We start from the raw sequence: 15095 nt of genomic DNA on the forward strand, positions 1-15095 counted from the left end.
AACGAATAAATGATTGAGCGAATGATTGAGTGATTGAATGAATTAATTAACCAATCTATGATTCAATGAATGAAAAGAATGAGTCAATTAATGGATGAATGAAAGATTGTGTGACAAAATGAATGTATGAAAAAAATAAAAACAACGAAACTAAACGATACTTCAAAAATCGTCGTTGTTGTTTTCTTCGAGTTGTTATCGGAACGATCATCATGAGACCACCATCTGAAACGTGCTGACGCCCACCACTGCCCACCTCTCATCAGTCTGTAGACAAGTTATTTTTATTAGCTTAGTAGTAAATGAATGTTAGAATCTTGGAAGCAAAAAATTATAAAATGGAAATAATGGCAAATAAATAATATTTGAAAATAATAAAGAGAGTAAAATGTAAAAAAAACTTACCGTCGTCCATTCGACAAAGGCAAAATGATGAGTGCCTTCCGTTTCCTGCGTTGTCCTCCAAAACTGGTGCCAGTCCTCCTCGAGATTGTTGTTGAAACACAGCCCGTGTTGATGGAGAAAGAGAAAATTCTCATTAGAAAGCTTAGCGGTGCCTGCATCTTAAATTGCTTAATAAAAATAATCCTATCTACCTATTCAATTACCTTAACTAATCTATAATAAATTGTTAATGGTACGATAGTCGAAAGTTCCCCTTCATTCTCCCTCCTTGCACAGAGGTTCACCGACAGCCAGGGCACCGGATAGTAAACCATTGCCGTGCGGATAGTAGACTACTGCCTTGCGGATAGTAAACCATTTGCCGTCCGGAAGCCGTGCGGGTAGTAGACTATGGCCATGCCGCATAGTAAATCATTACCGTGCAGATAGTAAACCATTGCCGTCCGGATAGTAAACCATTGCCGGTTCACCACTGGCCGCCAAGGCTTACCTCTGAGAAGAGACTTCGAAATTCAGAGTCTATCGGCTATCGTACCCTCAACTTACCTATTCATTACAATGAAGCCCTAGCTTACCTAAAATTACAAAACTCAAGAGCCCAATTCATTTAGCCAATTGGCGCCCACCCCACCACCTACGTAATGCCTTGGGCTCCAACTTAGTAATAATAATAATATAAAACTTAAACCCTAAATCTATTAATGAGTATGTGTTACAACGTAGCCTTAACTTACCTATTCATTACATTACGGTCCTAGCTTACTTAAAATTACAAAACTCAAGAGCCCAATTCATTTAGCCAATCGGCGCCCACCCCACCACCTACGTAATGCCTTGGGCTCCAACCTAATAATAATAATGTAAAATTTATAATTAACCTACCTATCGACACACTTACAGCGTTTTAATTTACATTACAAGATTTTTCCTAGAATTACATTATTGCTCTTAACTACCTATGAAATTAAATTACTCTCAACCTTAGTAATAATAAATTAGAATGTGTAATGAAAATAAAATTACGCTCAAATACTAACATATGTGTTTATGTATGTATTTGTGTGTTTGTGTGTAATACGCTGGTGCGTGTAATGTGGGTGCAAGATAAAATAGAAGAGATAAACTTACGCTGCCTACCTATTCAACTACATTAGTGTTGGATGCTCCCTATCTATCCTACCTACAATTAAAATTAGGCCTATCTAACCTACCTATATAGCTACTTAATGTAATTGTGTGTGCGTGTGTGTGCGTGTGAGCATTCCTACTTAATTTTAAATTACAGAAAAAAAGAAGAAAACGTATCCCAGTCAGGCAGGTATTCTTTGCCACTGAATGAACGAACGTAGCCTGACATCTTCCATGATGAACTCCTCTGGAAGCTTCAACCTGAATGAAATGAAAAAATCTTTTATTTATTAATTGAAATGAAAATAGAGAAACGAGCCGCGGTGAAATCCACCAGCCGGAAAAGCCAGCAAACTGGCAAAAAAAGAAACCGTTAAGAAACCGTAAAGTCGGAAGTTAGGGTTAAGGTTGAACGTAGGGTGACATCACAACCATTCTGATCCTCCACGACGAGCTCCTCTGGAAGCTATAATCTGAATGAATGAACCTAGATGAATGGACAAATCTTATTTAATTAATTTAAATGAAAATAGAGAAACGCAAAGAAGCCGACCGGTCGGCAAAGAAAAGAACCGCAAAGAACGGTATCTATATAGGATTTATGCTCTATATAACTCTATATAACTCTATATAACTCTATATAACTCTATATAACTCTATATAACTCTATATAACTCTATATAACTCTATATAACTCTATATAACTCTATATAACTCTATATAACTCTATATAACTCTATATAACTCTATATAACTCTATATAACTCTATATAACTCCATATAACCATGCATACTACCACATTCAATCAATTAAAATCCCACTAAAACCAGGAACCACCGCATACCTGCTGAATGTATGATGTGAAACAAAACAAAACACAAAACAAAAATCACACCACCAAGTAGAGTAAAAGAATAGGAGTCCCTAACCTACCTATGTAACTAAATTACCTTATGCCCTAGCCTACCTATATAATAAATTAATTTTTACCTCACCTACCTATGCTTCATTAACTTAACTCAAAACTCATGAAGAAAGAGAAAAAGGAGTAAAACAGAACATAAAATACTGCCACACAAACAAACATGATGTATGTCTGTATGTATGAGCAACCACTAAAGAACCCACCTAAAATATAAAAAAATACAACATACAAACACACAAACCACAGACATGCAAATTCTATATAACTCTATATAACTCTATATAACTCTATATAACTCTATATAAAATAAAATTAAATAAAAATAAATAAATTAAAAAAATATAAATATAAAAAAATGAGATCAGGCACTCCGACTCGAGCGAGGCAGAAATGCCTGATCTGATTTCAACGTTTTTTCAGCTCCTATTTATACTCGTTTCAACCATACATTTTCATCATTTCAATCATTCACATCAATAAAAAAACTTATTTAAGGTATGTACTACACTATTATACAGTCTTAACCAAAATGCTAACCGTACTAAATTGAAGTCATCGAACGAACGCCTTCGAAACTTTCTGGCTGGCTGGTTGAATCTGCTATATTGCTTTTCTTATAAACATAATCTAATATAATATATTATTTGTATACATGGATTCCAGTCACTTTATATATATATAATAAAAATTCATTATAAAAGCAACAGTAATCAGTGCTATATATGTAAGCACGCAGTTCAAATTTTTCTGGGAGAATTCAAAATAGTTTGAGACCACACCTTGCTTAACATCCGATTCCAAGCCGAGCCGAGCCAAGCTGAGCCAATATACATAGATTTAAAAGCGCTTTTATGTTAATATTTTGCTCGCTATATTTATATATTTTATAAATTCATTATAAAAAACAATAGTAGCCATTACTATATATGTACGCACGCAGCTCAAATTTTTCGGGAAGAATTCAAAATAGTTTGAGACCACACCTTGCTTAACATCCGATTCCAAGCCAAGCCAAGCCAAGCTGAGCCAATATGCATAGATTTATAAGTGCTTTTATTTTAAACTTTTGCTCGCTTTTTAAACGAATATCCCAATATAACAAATTCTCCATCCTATTTTAACTTTCTTTGATGCTTTTTAATAAGTCAGGTTACAAAAATCATTATCGATATCACAATGAAATCAATTTGAAATTTTTTTTATTATTGATAAAATTTTTAAATTGTTGATAAAAATAACTAGTATATATAGTGTAGTAAAACGTTTAAAATTTCCTGAGAGAATTCAAAATAATTTGAGCCTACACCATAACACAATTGTACAATTTGAATGTGTAAATACAACATTATAAATGTATTATAACTACTTGTCTATTTCTTTATTTAGTTCTGCCTGTGTATATTTTGTCAAATTTATTTGATAGGAATTGAATATAACCTTTTTACCGGCTGATTGACTACCATGCAGTAAAATAACTACTGTTGACACCATTTCCTCCAACGACTTCGCAACGAATTGCCCATACCATATAATTAGAATAAACTCTTTCAATCAATGTTTAAATTTTTATATTGTCATTTATTCTTTCGTTTTTGTTTCTGTACTAATTTTCGTGTCAGATACAATAATTTAGTTTTTAAGTAAATTTTCATATTCGTAGCTATACACATTAAAAATTGCATTAATAATAAATAGAAATGAGAAAATTTCTGATGCATCTTTTCACAGGTTTATTTTCAAATTAACTTTACACTAAAATAAATGTAACAATATCCTTATACTCGTTGAATAGAACTATTTTGTTTTACAATTACATATATTTTATTTTATAGACTATTATAATTTATAATGCTATCATGGATTACCATTTTATTATTAAAAGCAATACTTAAGAAATGCACAAGTTTCTGTAACAGTTTATAAAATTTCAGATTTCCTCAAAATGTAAAAATGCAAAACGATTGGAATAAGTGCATCAGAAAGGAAATAAATGATTTCAAATGGCTTCCATCAAAAAATGCAAGAATATGCAGTGACCATTTCTGTAATAAAGATTATAAGGGTTATGATGGAGAAAGGAAGGTAATGCTGAAGAAAGCATTCCCATGTTTTCAAGTTAGTTATATTTATATGTCATCAGTTACACAAGGAAGCAATTCACATCATCCTTGTACATTGCAACATTATCTATACAAAAAATATAAAATGCATTCACCAATAGTCCATGTATTTTATTAAAACTTAGAAAGGGCATAATGACATTGTGAATAATAAACCCTGTTTAGGACTGGGATCATCATCATCATACCAATCACCATTACAAGTAGAGTCAATTTTATATTATTGCTTAACAAGTTAACTAAATTGGCATAATCAAGTTTTTATATGAAATACACATCAAGTATTTAATGTAACAAATAAATTAACAGAAAAATTTCTGGAAAAGTTTAAAAAAATTAGAGCATATGACTCTGATCAAAAATCATTCGCGTTGACACTGCATTTGTATGGGCATAAGGCATATGATTATCTTTGGACAAATGGCTTACATCTTCCTCACACTAGGACATTAAGAAAGTAATCTTGTCGTACCTGTTCAATAATTTTAATAAGATTGTTTTAAATAACTATTCTCAATGTCATTTTATTAACACTACATAAAAGGTGGCTACAAAACATTGATGGTATGCCTGGGGTGATTTCTACAAACCTTATTGACTAATGGTGATGGGGATCCTCTGGAACTAGGGTCATGACATTCAATCTAGTCATGGATTGAGAAATCAATCCTTGATATATTTGATAACAAACATTTATTATAATATAAGAATGAAAAAAAGATGTAGGTGTAAGGCAAAATCTTACTGGAACTATTATTTTTAGCAATTTATGATTTATTTATGACTTTATCCATTTTCAATGATTCAGATATTTTTAATTATTATTATCCAAATTATACTCATGCCCATAAAAATTAATTTGATTGTGGCTATTTCTACGCTTAATTATTTTATTTACTTGCTATAGGTATGCACAGCATTTAATAAATTAATGATAATAATTAATAACACAACATTGTAAATGCATAAAATATAATAAATTAAAAGTTCAGTTTTTACAAACCTCATTGGTTATGGGGATTCTTTAAAACTGAATGATCATGATCTAACAAGTCATGGATTGATGAATCACTGGAATCACACATTATCTTTAATAAATTTAATAACATGTACTACAATTTAAGAATGAGGAATATTTTGTAAAACATTAAATAAAAAAAAAATTTAGTTTGAATCACTCATAATTAATAAATTTTAATTAAATTGCAAGTTAGCTTGGGGAGTTTGAAGCTTGAATTGAACAAATTACAAAAGTGTTTATTTTATAAAATTGATTGATAAATTGTTTAATATATTAATTTAATTTAGTATATTTTTTATTCCCAGACCTAAGCATTGTAAATAAAAATTTTAAAACCATTCAAGCAATAGAATTTAGGATCTTAGGAACAAGTGCTGTTAGTCGTAAGTGTATGTAGTAATGGTTGGTAGTGTCTAGTAGTCTAATCTGTTAATGTTCGTTAGTGTTATCTGTTATTTATTTCAATTAGTAATTAGAATCAGTAGAGACTAGTTTTAGTTTAATTATTAGAGTTTAGTAATTCAATTACTAATTAGTCGTCGTTTAGTGTTGTTGGTGGTTCACAAAAAATTTTTTTTATTTAAAATTCAAAAAGATACTTAACCGTCATGCAGCAATATCTATCCCAAAAGAGCATCTAGTATCACCTTTTAAAACATTTTGAAATTTTAAATAAAAGCAATATTCCGAAATTAGTAAATATACGATCGTAACTTTTGACTTGGGCGATAAAAAATCATCCTCCAATTTTCCTCCGAAAGTAAGCTCCTTGTTCGACCGTCAAAAATGAGCGAAGGCCGTTATATTTATTCTAATTATATGCATTCAGCACTATCGCAAATTATTCTACGAGCTTCCACGGAGTTTCCTCCAAAAAAATTGTTTTTTTGATTGTCGCCATTTTGAGACACCCAAACCGTAACCAGATTAAAATTTTCAGAAGAAACATTGACATATATATAAATATAGTCGTTGGTTGTGCGTCTATTTTGGGAATATGTATATATATATATATACGTATAAAAACACATTTTTTTTACATTGTGGTCGTTTTTGGCCGTTCGTAAAGCTAGTTTTACCCACTGCCACTGAAAAAATTCAAAGGTCTTTATAGAGGCGTTGTACAAGTCACAATATTGTAGAGGCCTCGCACAAGTCACAAAATTTCGATTATGGGTGTAAGAGGTGCAGCGCTACAAAGCATTTATTGTGTCGTTCCTGAACACACTGGTACTAGCAGGGTTGAAAAGCATCTGACAGGGACTTCGAGCGTGCCAATAAACTAGGTCAACCGCTGAATCTAGCGTGTACAACGCGTCAAACCGAAATCGAGCCAGAGCCAGAGCCATCGCAACTTTATTGAAAGCGTAATTGGAGCGCGAATGAAACGAACAGAATTCCATTTAACATTTTATCACTATTCTTGTATGATCGATTAGTCAAGCACAATCATTAATTACTACATAAAAGGGTTCATTCACAGCCTCGTCATCTCTTTCTATGCATTTCAATGGTATTGTTTTTCTTCCAGTTGGCTCTTCTTGAGCCACCAATAGTTTTGCTGTATCCGTGACCCTTTCCGAGACCTCTCGATTTTCTGTTGGCTGAGGTGAGACCACGCATTTCTCTGTGCTTAGCAACAGGTTTGCATATCCATTGAATTGCCTTGTCACGTCTGATGGCATTGTGGAATGGATCGACACAGATGACCTCAAAAAACTTATAGGTTGAGTCCTGACCGATCCAATAACTGTTCAGAACTCTGAGAGCTTTGCATTTGCGACCAACTCTTTCCTGTGAAAGTTATGAAAAACTACAATAATCATTGGCATTTTCCATAAAGATCTAAAAATATACAAATGATATTCAAATTTACTATTAAAACTATTAAAAAACAATAACCTCGGCAACAGCTTGCAAGGACCTCTGATTTTTTAACTGATTAATACCAACACTTTTTGGCTTTCCATATACTTGACCCTTGGGTGCTGGTCTCTTGCGACCACCTCTACGGATTCTGACTCGGTAGATGACAAAACCTAGATAGAAATTTAAACTTGAATAAAATAATTGTTATATAAACAAAAACATACATATGTAGTATATTTTATCATGATCTTGTCTATATTTGAATTAAATGACTGCACAATCACTTGACTCGCAAGCAATTGTGATGTGGTCAGGAGGTAGTAATGTAGAATCATCTGGTGTTAATTTTGCATTAAAGTTTGAAATTACCCAATTCACTTAATGCAACAACCAGAAAGCCCTATATAAATAAAATACATATGAATTGCAATTCAAAATATACCTCAGTGTTTTTACTTGAAAAAATTGTACTTTAGAATAAGATTGGATGCTCTAGTAAAAAAAAAACCTGCCTTGAATGCATATTATGGTAACCGATTGTCATTCAGACATCAAAAATTTTGTAAGAAACAATAAAAATTAATATTAATACAAAACATATTGCTGAGGATACATATATAAAAAATTCCCTAAAATTAAAATCTTTATCGTTCATGATTTTAGAAAAATTAAGGACAATTGTTGTTTGTGAAAACCAAATTATCACTTTGGTTTTATTATATTGTAACCAGTGTCAAAATTTTTTAAGAGGTCAGAGTTGGGGTTGGATTTTTTAAGAGTTTGAAGACAGTCTTTTTTTCGACTTCAGAAAATGTAAAAAAAAATTTATTTTTTCTTCTAAATTTTTTAAAGATTACGTTTTCAGAAGATAAATATATGAAGCGATGAACAATAATCTTTATTACTGTAAATAAATGCCAGCAATGAATAAAACGAGCAAAAACCACATAATTTTTGGTATACTGTCTAAAAATTTTTACTGAGTCAGATTTTTTGAAGGGCCGGAGTGAGAATTTTAAAGGAGCCGGAGTCGATTTTTTTATTTAACTCCAACATTCTGATAGATAAGATAGACAATAGAGTAGACTTCACGCTTTTTAAATTTTTGAGTAAGGAATTGTTTTACCTTGTTTAGCTTTGTATCCGAGACGTTTAGCTTTTTCTGGTCTAGTTGGCCTAGAAGCCCTGTGAACAGCGGCCAGTTGACGAAGTTGCCAACAACGAATCCTTAGCAAGAAACGAAGAACATCGCTCTGCTTCTTACGGTACAACTCCTGCATATACTTGTACGCTCCCATTTTGAAGGAAACTAAATAAATTTTAAAATAACATCAAAATGCAAATCTATAAAATAAAATATAAAAGATTTTATCTTTAAAAATGATAAATGAATGAGTTTATTAAAAGATCGAAATGGATTGAAAAATTTTTAAGCAAAACAAACAGCCACTCACGCACCGTCATAAAAAAGAAAAAGAAAAAGCAGGAAAGAAACGAGTAATGCTGAAGCGCATAACTTTATCTGCTCACAATATTTCGTCTTTGGTAAATATTTCGCTACAAGCAATTGAGAGCTAAATAAATTTCTATATTTAAAGTGGCACAATTGCCAGTAAAACTTTTAGATTATGCTATTTTTGCTACTTCACCAAGTTTCTAATGAAATAAATTAAAAAACTAAAAATGTAAAATGTGCCGAAATGAAACTTGAAAATATTGAATTTTCAACTGGAATTGCCCTACTTGAAGCAAGAGAAGCAGCCTCACGCAAGACCGGATTAATCAGTGTCAATAAACAAATCAAACAAATGTCTATGGTCAGTAATTTTGGAGTACACAAATTTGGGCACTACATATGTCAAAAAATTATATTTTTTGTTGAGTACGGCAATTTTCGTAAAACTGGTTTGCATAATGAATCAATCAATCAATTAGTTTATAAAGCGCCATTTCCGCGATGTTCAACACCGCTCCTCAACGAAGATTGCTAACAGTTTGGTCTTGAGATCCGCTCTGAACATCGTAAGTGTTGGAGAAGTAGTCAGAGAAGGAGATAGAGAGTTCCAGAAAAAAGGACCAAAAAAAAGAAATGCAGATTTAGCAAAAGAGTGTTTAACACGAGTTAAGAAGAAATTAGAACAAGAAGACGATCGTCAACCGGGGCTTTTAGGTTCAATTAATATATCTGATAAGTACTTAAGAAATATTTTAGATTGAGAATTATACATAGAAGTGCAAAATTTAAAAATTATTCTATATTTTATAGGTAGCCAGTGCAAGAGAACAAGAACGGGGCACAAGCAACTAGACGAGCAGCAGGGTTAAAAGGATAGAGTGTTGAATCAGGAAGACCATAGTAGAGCGAGTTACATAATCAATTCTAGATAAGACTAACGAAGTAACAAGAAGGAGAAGGGTAGGATCGTCAAGGAAAGGCAAAAGTTTCTTTATTCTACGTAGATGAAAGTATGAACTTCTAGCAACCCTATTTATCTGAGAAGAAAGAATTAAAGATAAAGCATAGACTACGAAACTTGTGAGAAACATTGAAAGTTTTAGAATCAGGTAAGATAATAGGAGGAATAATAATAGAGTGTTAGATTTATTAAAACAAATTAGTTCAAATTTAGAAGAATTAAGTTTAAGATACATAGAGTTAGACCAAGCGATAATTTAAGAAAGACATAGAGATAAATTATGAAGAACACTATTGAGATTAGATAGAGGAAAAGTATAAATATAAGAATCATCAGCATATAGTTGACTAGTGAAAGAAAATTTTTTAATAATACGAGGTAGTTCAATGCGGCTTGGGGACAGAAGCTGATTAATGCGGTTTGTGTATTAATGTTCTAATTATAAAAATATTATATATATATATATGTGTGTGTGTGTATATTATATATATATCAATATATATTGCATTAAGACTGTCACTGGTTTTAAACTAAAGAACATAAAATAAACAAAAATTTTGGTTTTGAATTAAAGAAACTTGAAAATGATTTACGATAAACCGGCAGAAAAATCAAAAAGCTAAATTAAAGTTAACTAACGCCAAACATATATATATATATATATATATATATATATATATATATCCGTGGTTTATTAGCTCCATGGATATATATTAAACTAATATATATATATATATTATATAAATATACTAATATATATATAAATATATATATATATATTATTGCATTTATACAGCGCCCGTTTGAATAAAAAACAATCGTCACAGGCGCTTCAATATATTAAATGCAATTAAGGGCTGAACAGATAGGTTTTCAGCTGTCTCTTAAATTGACTTAGAGCAAAATCACCACTACGCAAAGTGCTTCGAAGACTATTCCACAATCGTCGTCCGACCCCAGCAAAGCTTCGAGATCCAATCTTGAAGTTTGTCTTTGAATCAACAGACCTCAATTCATATTTTAACAACTTTGTTTTATCATTAGTAAAAAAACCAATCATATTTTGTGGTGCAACATTATTCAAAGACTTATAAATTACTACACATGATTTTAAAATAATTTTTTCATCAACCCGCAACTAATGCAATTCCTTCAGTATTGGGCTCACATGGTCAACTCTACTACCCCCAACCACAAACTTAGCTACCCTGTTTTAAATTGACTGCAACATAGATAAATCACGCTATGATATTCCGTAATAAAGACTGTTATAAAAATCCAAACGAGCATGGATGAAAGAATGAACCAAAAAGTTCAACGCGTCTTTGGTAAAACATTTTCTTGTTTTTCGCAGTAAACTAGCTGAAATATGCAAGATTTAAACAAAGACTTTATTTGTTATTTCATCGACAGATTGGAATCCAAAATAAAACCAAGCACAGTCGCCGAACTAGAAAAATTTATAACATTGTCTGTTGTCATTGATTTTAATGGACTTAGCTGTTATTTTGGATAACATTTAAAATGGAGAAGTTAAATTGGAAGTTAACTAACGCCGAACATGCTGTGATTTTCAACAAAATCAAAAAATTGAATTGGAAGTTAACTAACGCCGAACATGCTGTGAATTTTATCAATAATTACATTTCTGAGTCTTAATCCAATATATTATATATATATATATATATAATTAAATAAGTAAATAAATTAAATTAAATGGATCAAATAAATAAATATGATATAAGATGGAATACCGAAAAAAGCTTTTCTGTTATATCATGCATAAAAGAAACAAAAATGTTGGTTTTGAATTAAAGAAACTGGAAAATGATTTACAATCAACCGTTAGAAAAATCGAAAAGTTAAATTGGAAGTTAACTAACGCCGAACATGCTGTGATTTTCATCAATAATTGCATTTCTGACAGTATTATTCCAATATATATTTATACAATTATCACAGCGTTTTCGGCATTATTCAACTTTTAAGTTGAGTTTCTCAAATTTTCTAACGAGACTTTTATCATCTTGATGAAGTTTATTAAGGTTAAATAAAAAACTTTTATTATTTGACATTTTTGACGAACCATTATTAATAACGTTATTAAGCAGCGATCTTTATAAATAATTGTATATATGATAGTCTAAACCCAAATTATATATCATGTGGTAAGACTGTCCGAAATGCGATTTTTGATGAAAACCACAGCATGTTCCGCGTTAGTTAGCTTCCTATTTAATTTTTTGACTTTCCTAATACATACATACATATATATATAAACAGTATTGAAGATATATGCCCATTTTGCATTAATGACTTTCTTTATTGAACACTCAACAAGTTGAGTTGTTGAGTGTCTCAACAAGTTGAGTTGTTACCACAACACTCAACTTGTTGAGTGTTCATTAAAGAAAGTCATTAATGCAAAATGGGCATATATCTTCAATAATGTTTGTATTAAAGAAAACCTCGTTCCAAAATACATATATATATATATATATATTATATATACTGTGTCTCTACAATGTTAATTCTTTGTTTAAAGTGAATTATTTCTTTGTTAATTTAATTTTACGATAATAGCATAATAACTTTATGCGAATACATCGGGAATCTTTTCGACAGCTATGCCGTTGTCATACTGCACTATTAAGCCAGAATCGATAATGGATCATAGCCATTTAATATATTTTTTCAAATGTAATGCTGGTGAATATGGTCACCATAATTCTGAATATATTGGTATGACGACGACCAAGCTGTCGAGTAGACTCACGATGCATGTACACACTGGCGCTATAAAGAATTACATGAATGAGAAACACAAACTTAAAATTACTAGACAAATCTTGGACAACAATTTTGAAACTCATATTACAATAACAACCATTATAATTTACGATTGGCCGAATCAATTTTTAATAGAAAAAAGACATCCGATAATAAATATTGAACAACGTGCAACCGGAGTCCTTCCCAATAATAAATTTAGAACCAAAAATTCATCGATAATAATGACACGTAAACGTTTTAAAATTTTTGGCTTTGCGTCACTAAGACTCAGATCATCTAGAAACCAAATAGGAAAGTCACGCACTTGGAAGCCACCAAATAGTAATGTACAGATTTGGATTGACTATATAATTACGAAAAGGAGTGGCTTAGTTTAGTGATGAAAACGAGAGCTTACTGGTCAGCAGAAATCGAATCAGATCACTTTCTAATTATAGCAGAAATGAGGGTGAAACTACACGGAAAGAATTTGCAGAATTTGTTTAGACGGGAAAATTAAAAGATGAGAACGTGAAAGAACGATGCTGCATAGAGATAAAAAAATCGATTTGAGACGAAGACAAAGAACAGAAGACGAAGGGTGCGTGGAAAATGAGTGTAACGGGTTTGAAATTTCAATCAATGAGGTGGCCAAAAAAAACTAGGAATCTAAAATTCTAACATGAAAACATGGTTATCAAGTCTAAAATAACTGCTGATAAATTAGAAGAGTCGAAAGAAAGTATAGCACCAATAGACACCACCAGTAGTAGAAAAAATTTCAAGAAACGTAAGAAAAATTTTAAAGAAAGCATAAGCAAGACCGTATCACATACTTAGAAGACTTGATCAGAGAAAAAGAAAAGGCGTTAAAGAAGAGGGACATCAGAAAACTGTTCGACAACATAAATAAGTAAACCGGAATCAAGGATAATAAAAAATCATGATTGAACTTGTTTTAGACAAAAGTAGTAAAATCATAACGGCAAAGGAGAAGGTGATAGAACGATGGATGTTTCAGTGAGTTGTTTAACAGACCTAAACCCATGAACAAAATAAAGACACTTATTGAAATGGAATTAACTGGTTTGCCTATCAAATTGATATGGGAAGAGATTGCCGAAAGCATCGATAGAGGTAAAAAGGGAAATATACCAGATGAAGATGAACAAAACACCAGGTCCATGCAATATAATCGCAGAATTACTGCAAAATAAAAGTAGGCACGATCAACTGACTCCATAGGATAATAGCGTTGTTTCTGTTGTGTTCAAAAACTTATATTAGGGCGGCGTGATAACTCAATGGTTGAAGGCGCTTGGTCTTGCTGTTGATTGAATGGTTTCTAATACAAAAAGATCTGCAATGTTTATGATGTCGAGCGTATTTTTGGATAAGTGAATGAGTTTGAGTTTCTATTACTGTTGGCATTTGAATGAACGTTTAAACAAGTTTGTGCTTGAAGCAGTTGTGTTTATCTATCAAAAATTATGAACTTACAGAATATCAATAACTTGACGGTAGTGCAAGATACCCATTGATGTCAGAAGTGGATTTTTGATAGATTAAATCTTTTTGTAACAAAAATGCAGGCCCTAGAAGAACTCGATACAACTAATCTAAGGAACGAAAACGAAACATCGAGTCAAACGGAGGCAACAATCCGGAAAAGTTTGACTTTCCGGATCCTATAAAAGAAATGAAAACAGAAAATTCGATTAACAGACAGCTGATATGAATAGAAATTTCGATCAACAGAAAGCCAAATTGACAGACGAAATGAAACTACAAACCACTGAACCGGCAACCAAAATTTTAGTCAAACTAAGAAACTTCAAAATGGAATTGAAAGAACGAATCAAGCAACAACTCATTTTTCTAGTTGATAACTTCAACGACGATTTCATTGTTGACGAGAAATTGAAAGAATCAATCAAATCAAGCAACGACTGAATAAGTCAAACAAATCCAAGTGACGATCGAGAATACGCGAACAGCAAACTGGAGGAACGAAAAATGTAGCTGACCCTGACCGGACCAAAAACGGCTATACAGGATCCTGACACCATCGACCAGCTTATTCATCTGCTTTCAATTATATTAGCGATCGCAAGTCTATCCTTCCTACGGACGATTTAGACTGAAATGCACGTGATAATTTAATAATTTGGACTGAAATGCACGTGATAATTGGGATGCACATGGTAACTGCGAGGCATGTGATAACTGCGATGCATGTGATAAGAACGATACACGTGATAAGAACGGTGCACGTGATAACTGCGATGCAATTGATAACTAACAGCTACATGCTGACTCGCCCAGTTTTCAGCTCAGTCAATGAGTAAAGATACCAATGGGTAAACACACCACCTTGTTATACATTTATGCTTAAACATTTAGTGCATGCCATATGTGCTATGAAAGCCAAACATTT

General features: G+C 31.9%; 4 protein-coding genes across 4 annotated transcripts; 2 read left to right on the forward strand and 2 right to left on the reverse strand.

Annotated features, from left to right (window-relative positions):
* Positions 1-4409: 4409 nt before the first annotated feature.
* Positions 4410-6782, forward strand: HELRODRAFT_182255 (hypothetical protein; the record flags this gene model as incomplete). The annotated part of the gene is made up of 3 exons (XM_009032558.1): positions 4410-4574; positions 6280-6360; positions 6705-6782. 3 exons carry the CDS (start codon positions 4410-4412, stop codon positions 6780-6782), a joined length of 324 nt encoding a protein of 107 aa, XP_009030806.1.
* A 306-nt stretch (positions 6783-7088) lies between these two features.
* Positions 7089-8767, reverse strand: HELRODRAFT_90460 (hypothetical protein; the record flags this gene model as incomplete). The annotated part of the gene is made up of 3 exons (XM_009032540.1): positions 7089-7394; positions 7503-7639; positions 8596-8767. The coding sequence occupies 3 exons, from the start codon at positions 8765-8767 to the stop codon at positions 7089-7091; spliced, it is 615 nt and encodes a 204-aa protein (XP_009030788.1).
* A 402-nt stretch (positions 8768-9169) lies between these two features.
* Positions 9170-9794, forward strand: HELRODRAFT_182257 (hypothetical protein; the record flags this gene model as incomplete). The annotated part of the gene is made up of 3 exons (XM_009032559.1): positions 9170-9286; positions 9405-9639; positions 9736-9794. 3 exons carry the CDS (start codon positions 9170-9172, stop codon positions 9792-9794), a joined length of 411 nt encoding a protein of 136 aa, XP_009030807.1.
* A 5023-nt stretch (positions 9795-14817) lies between these two features.
* On the reverse strand, positions 14818-14976 carry HELRODRAFT_90469 (hypothetical protein; the record flags this gene model as incomplete). The annotated part of the gene is made up of 1 exon (XM_009032541.1): positions 14818-14976. A coding segment is annotated over one exon (159 nt), but the record flags the coding sequence as incomplete, so codon positions are not given.
* Between the last annotated feature and the right edge of the window lie 119 nt (positions 14977-15095).

This window comes from Helobdella robusta (assembly GCF_000326865.2).
Source record: "Helobdella robusta unplaced genomic scaffold HELROscaffold_83, whole genome shotgun sequence".
NCBI classification, from domain to species: Eukaryota; Metazoa; Annelida; class Clitellata; order Rhynchobdellida; family Glossiphoniidae; genus Helobdella; species Helobdella robusta.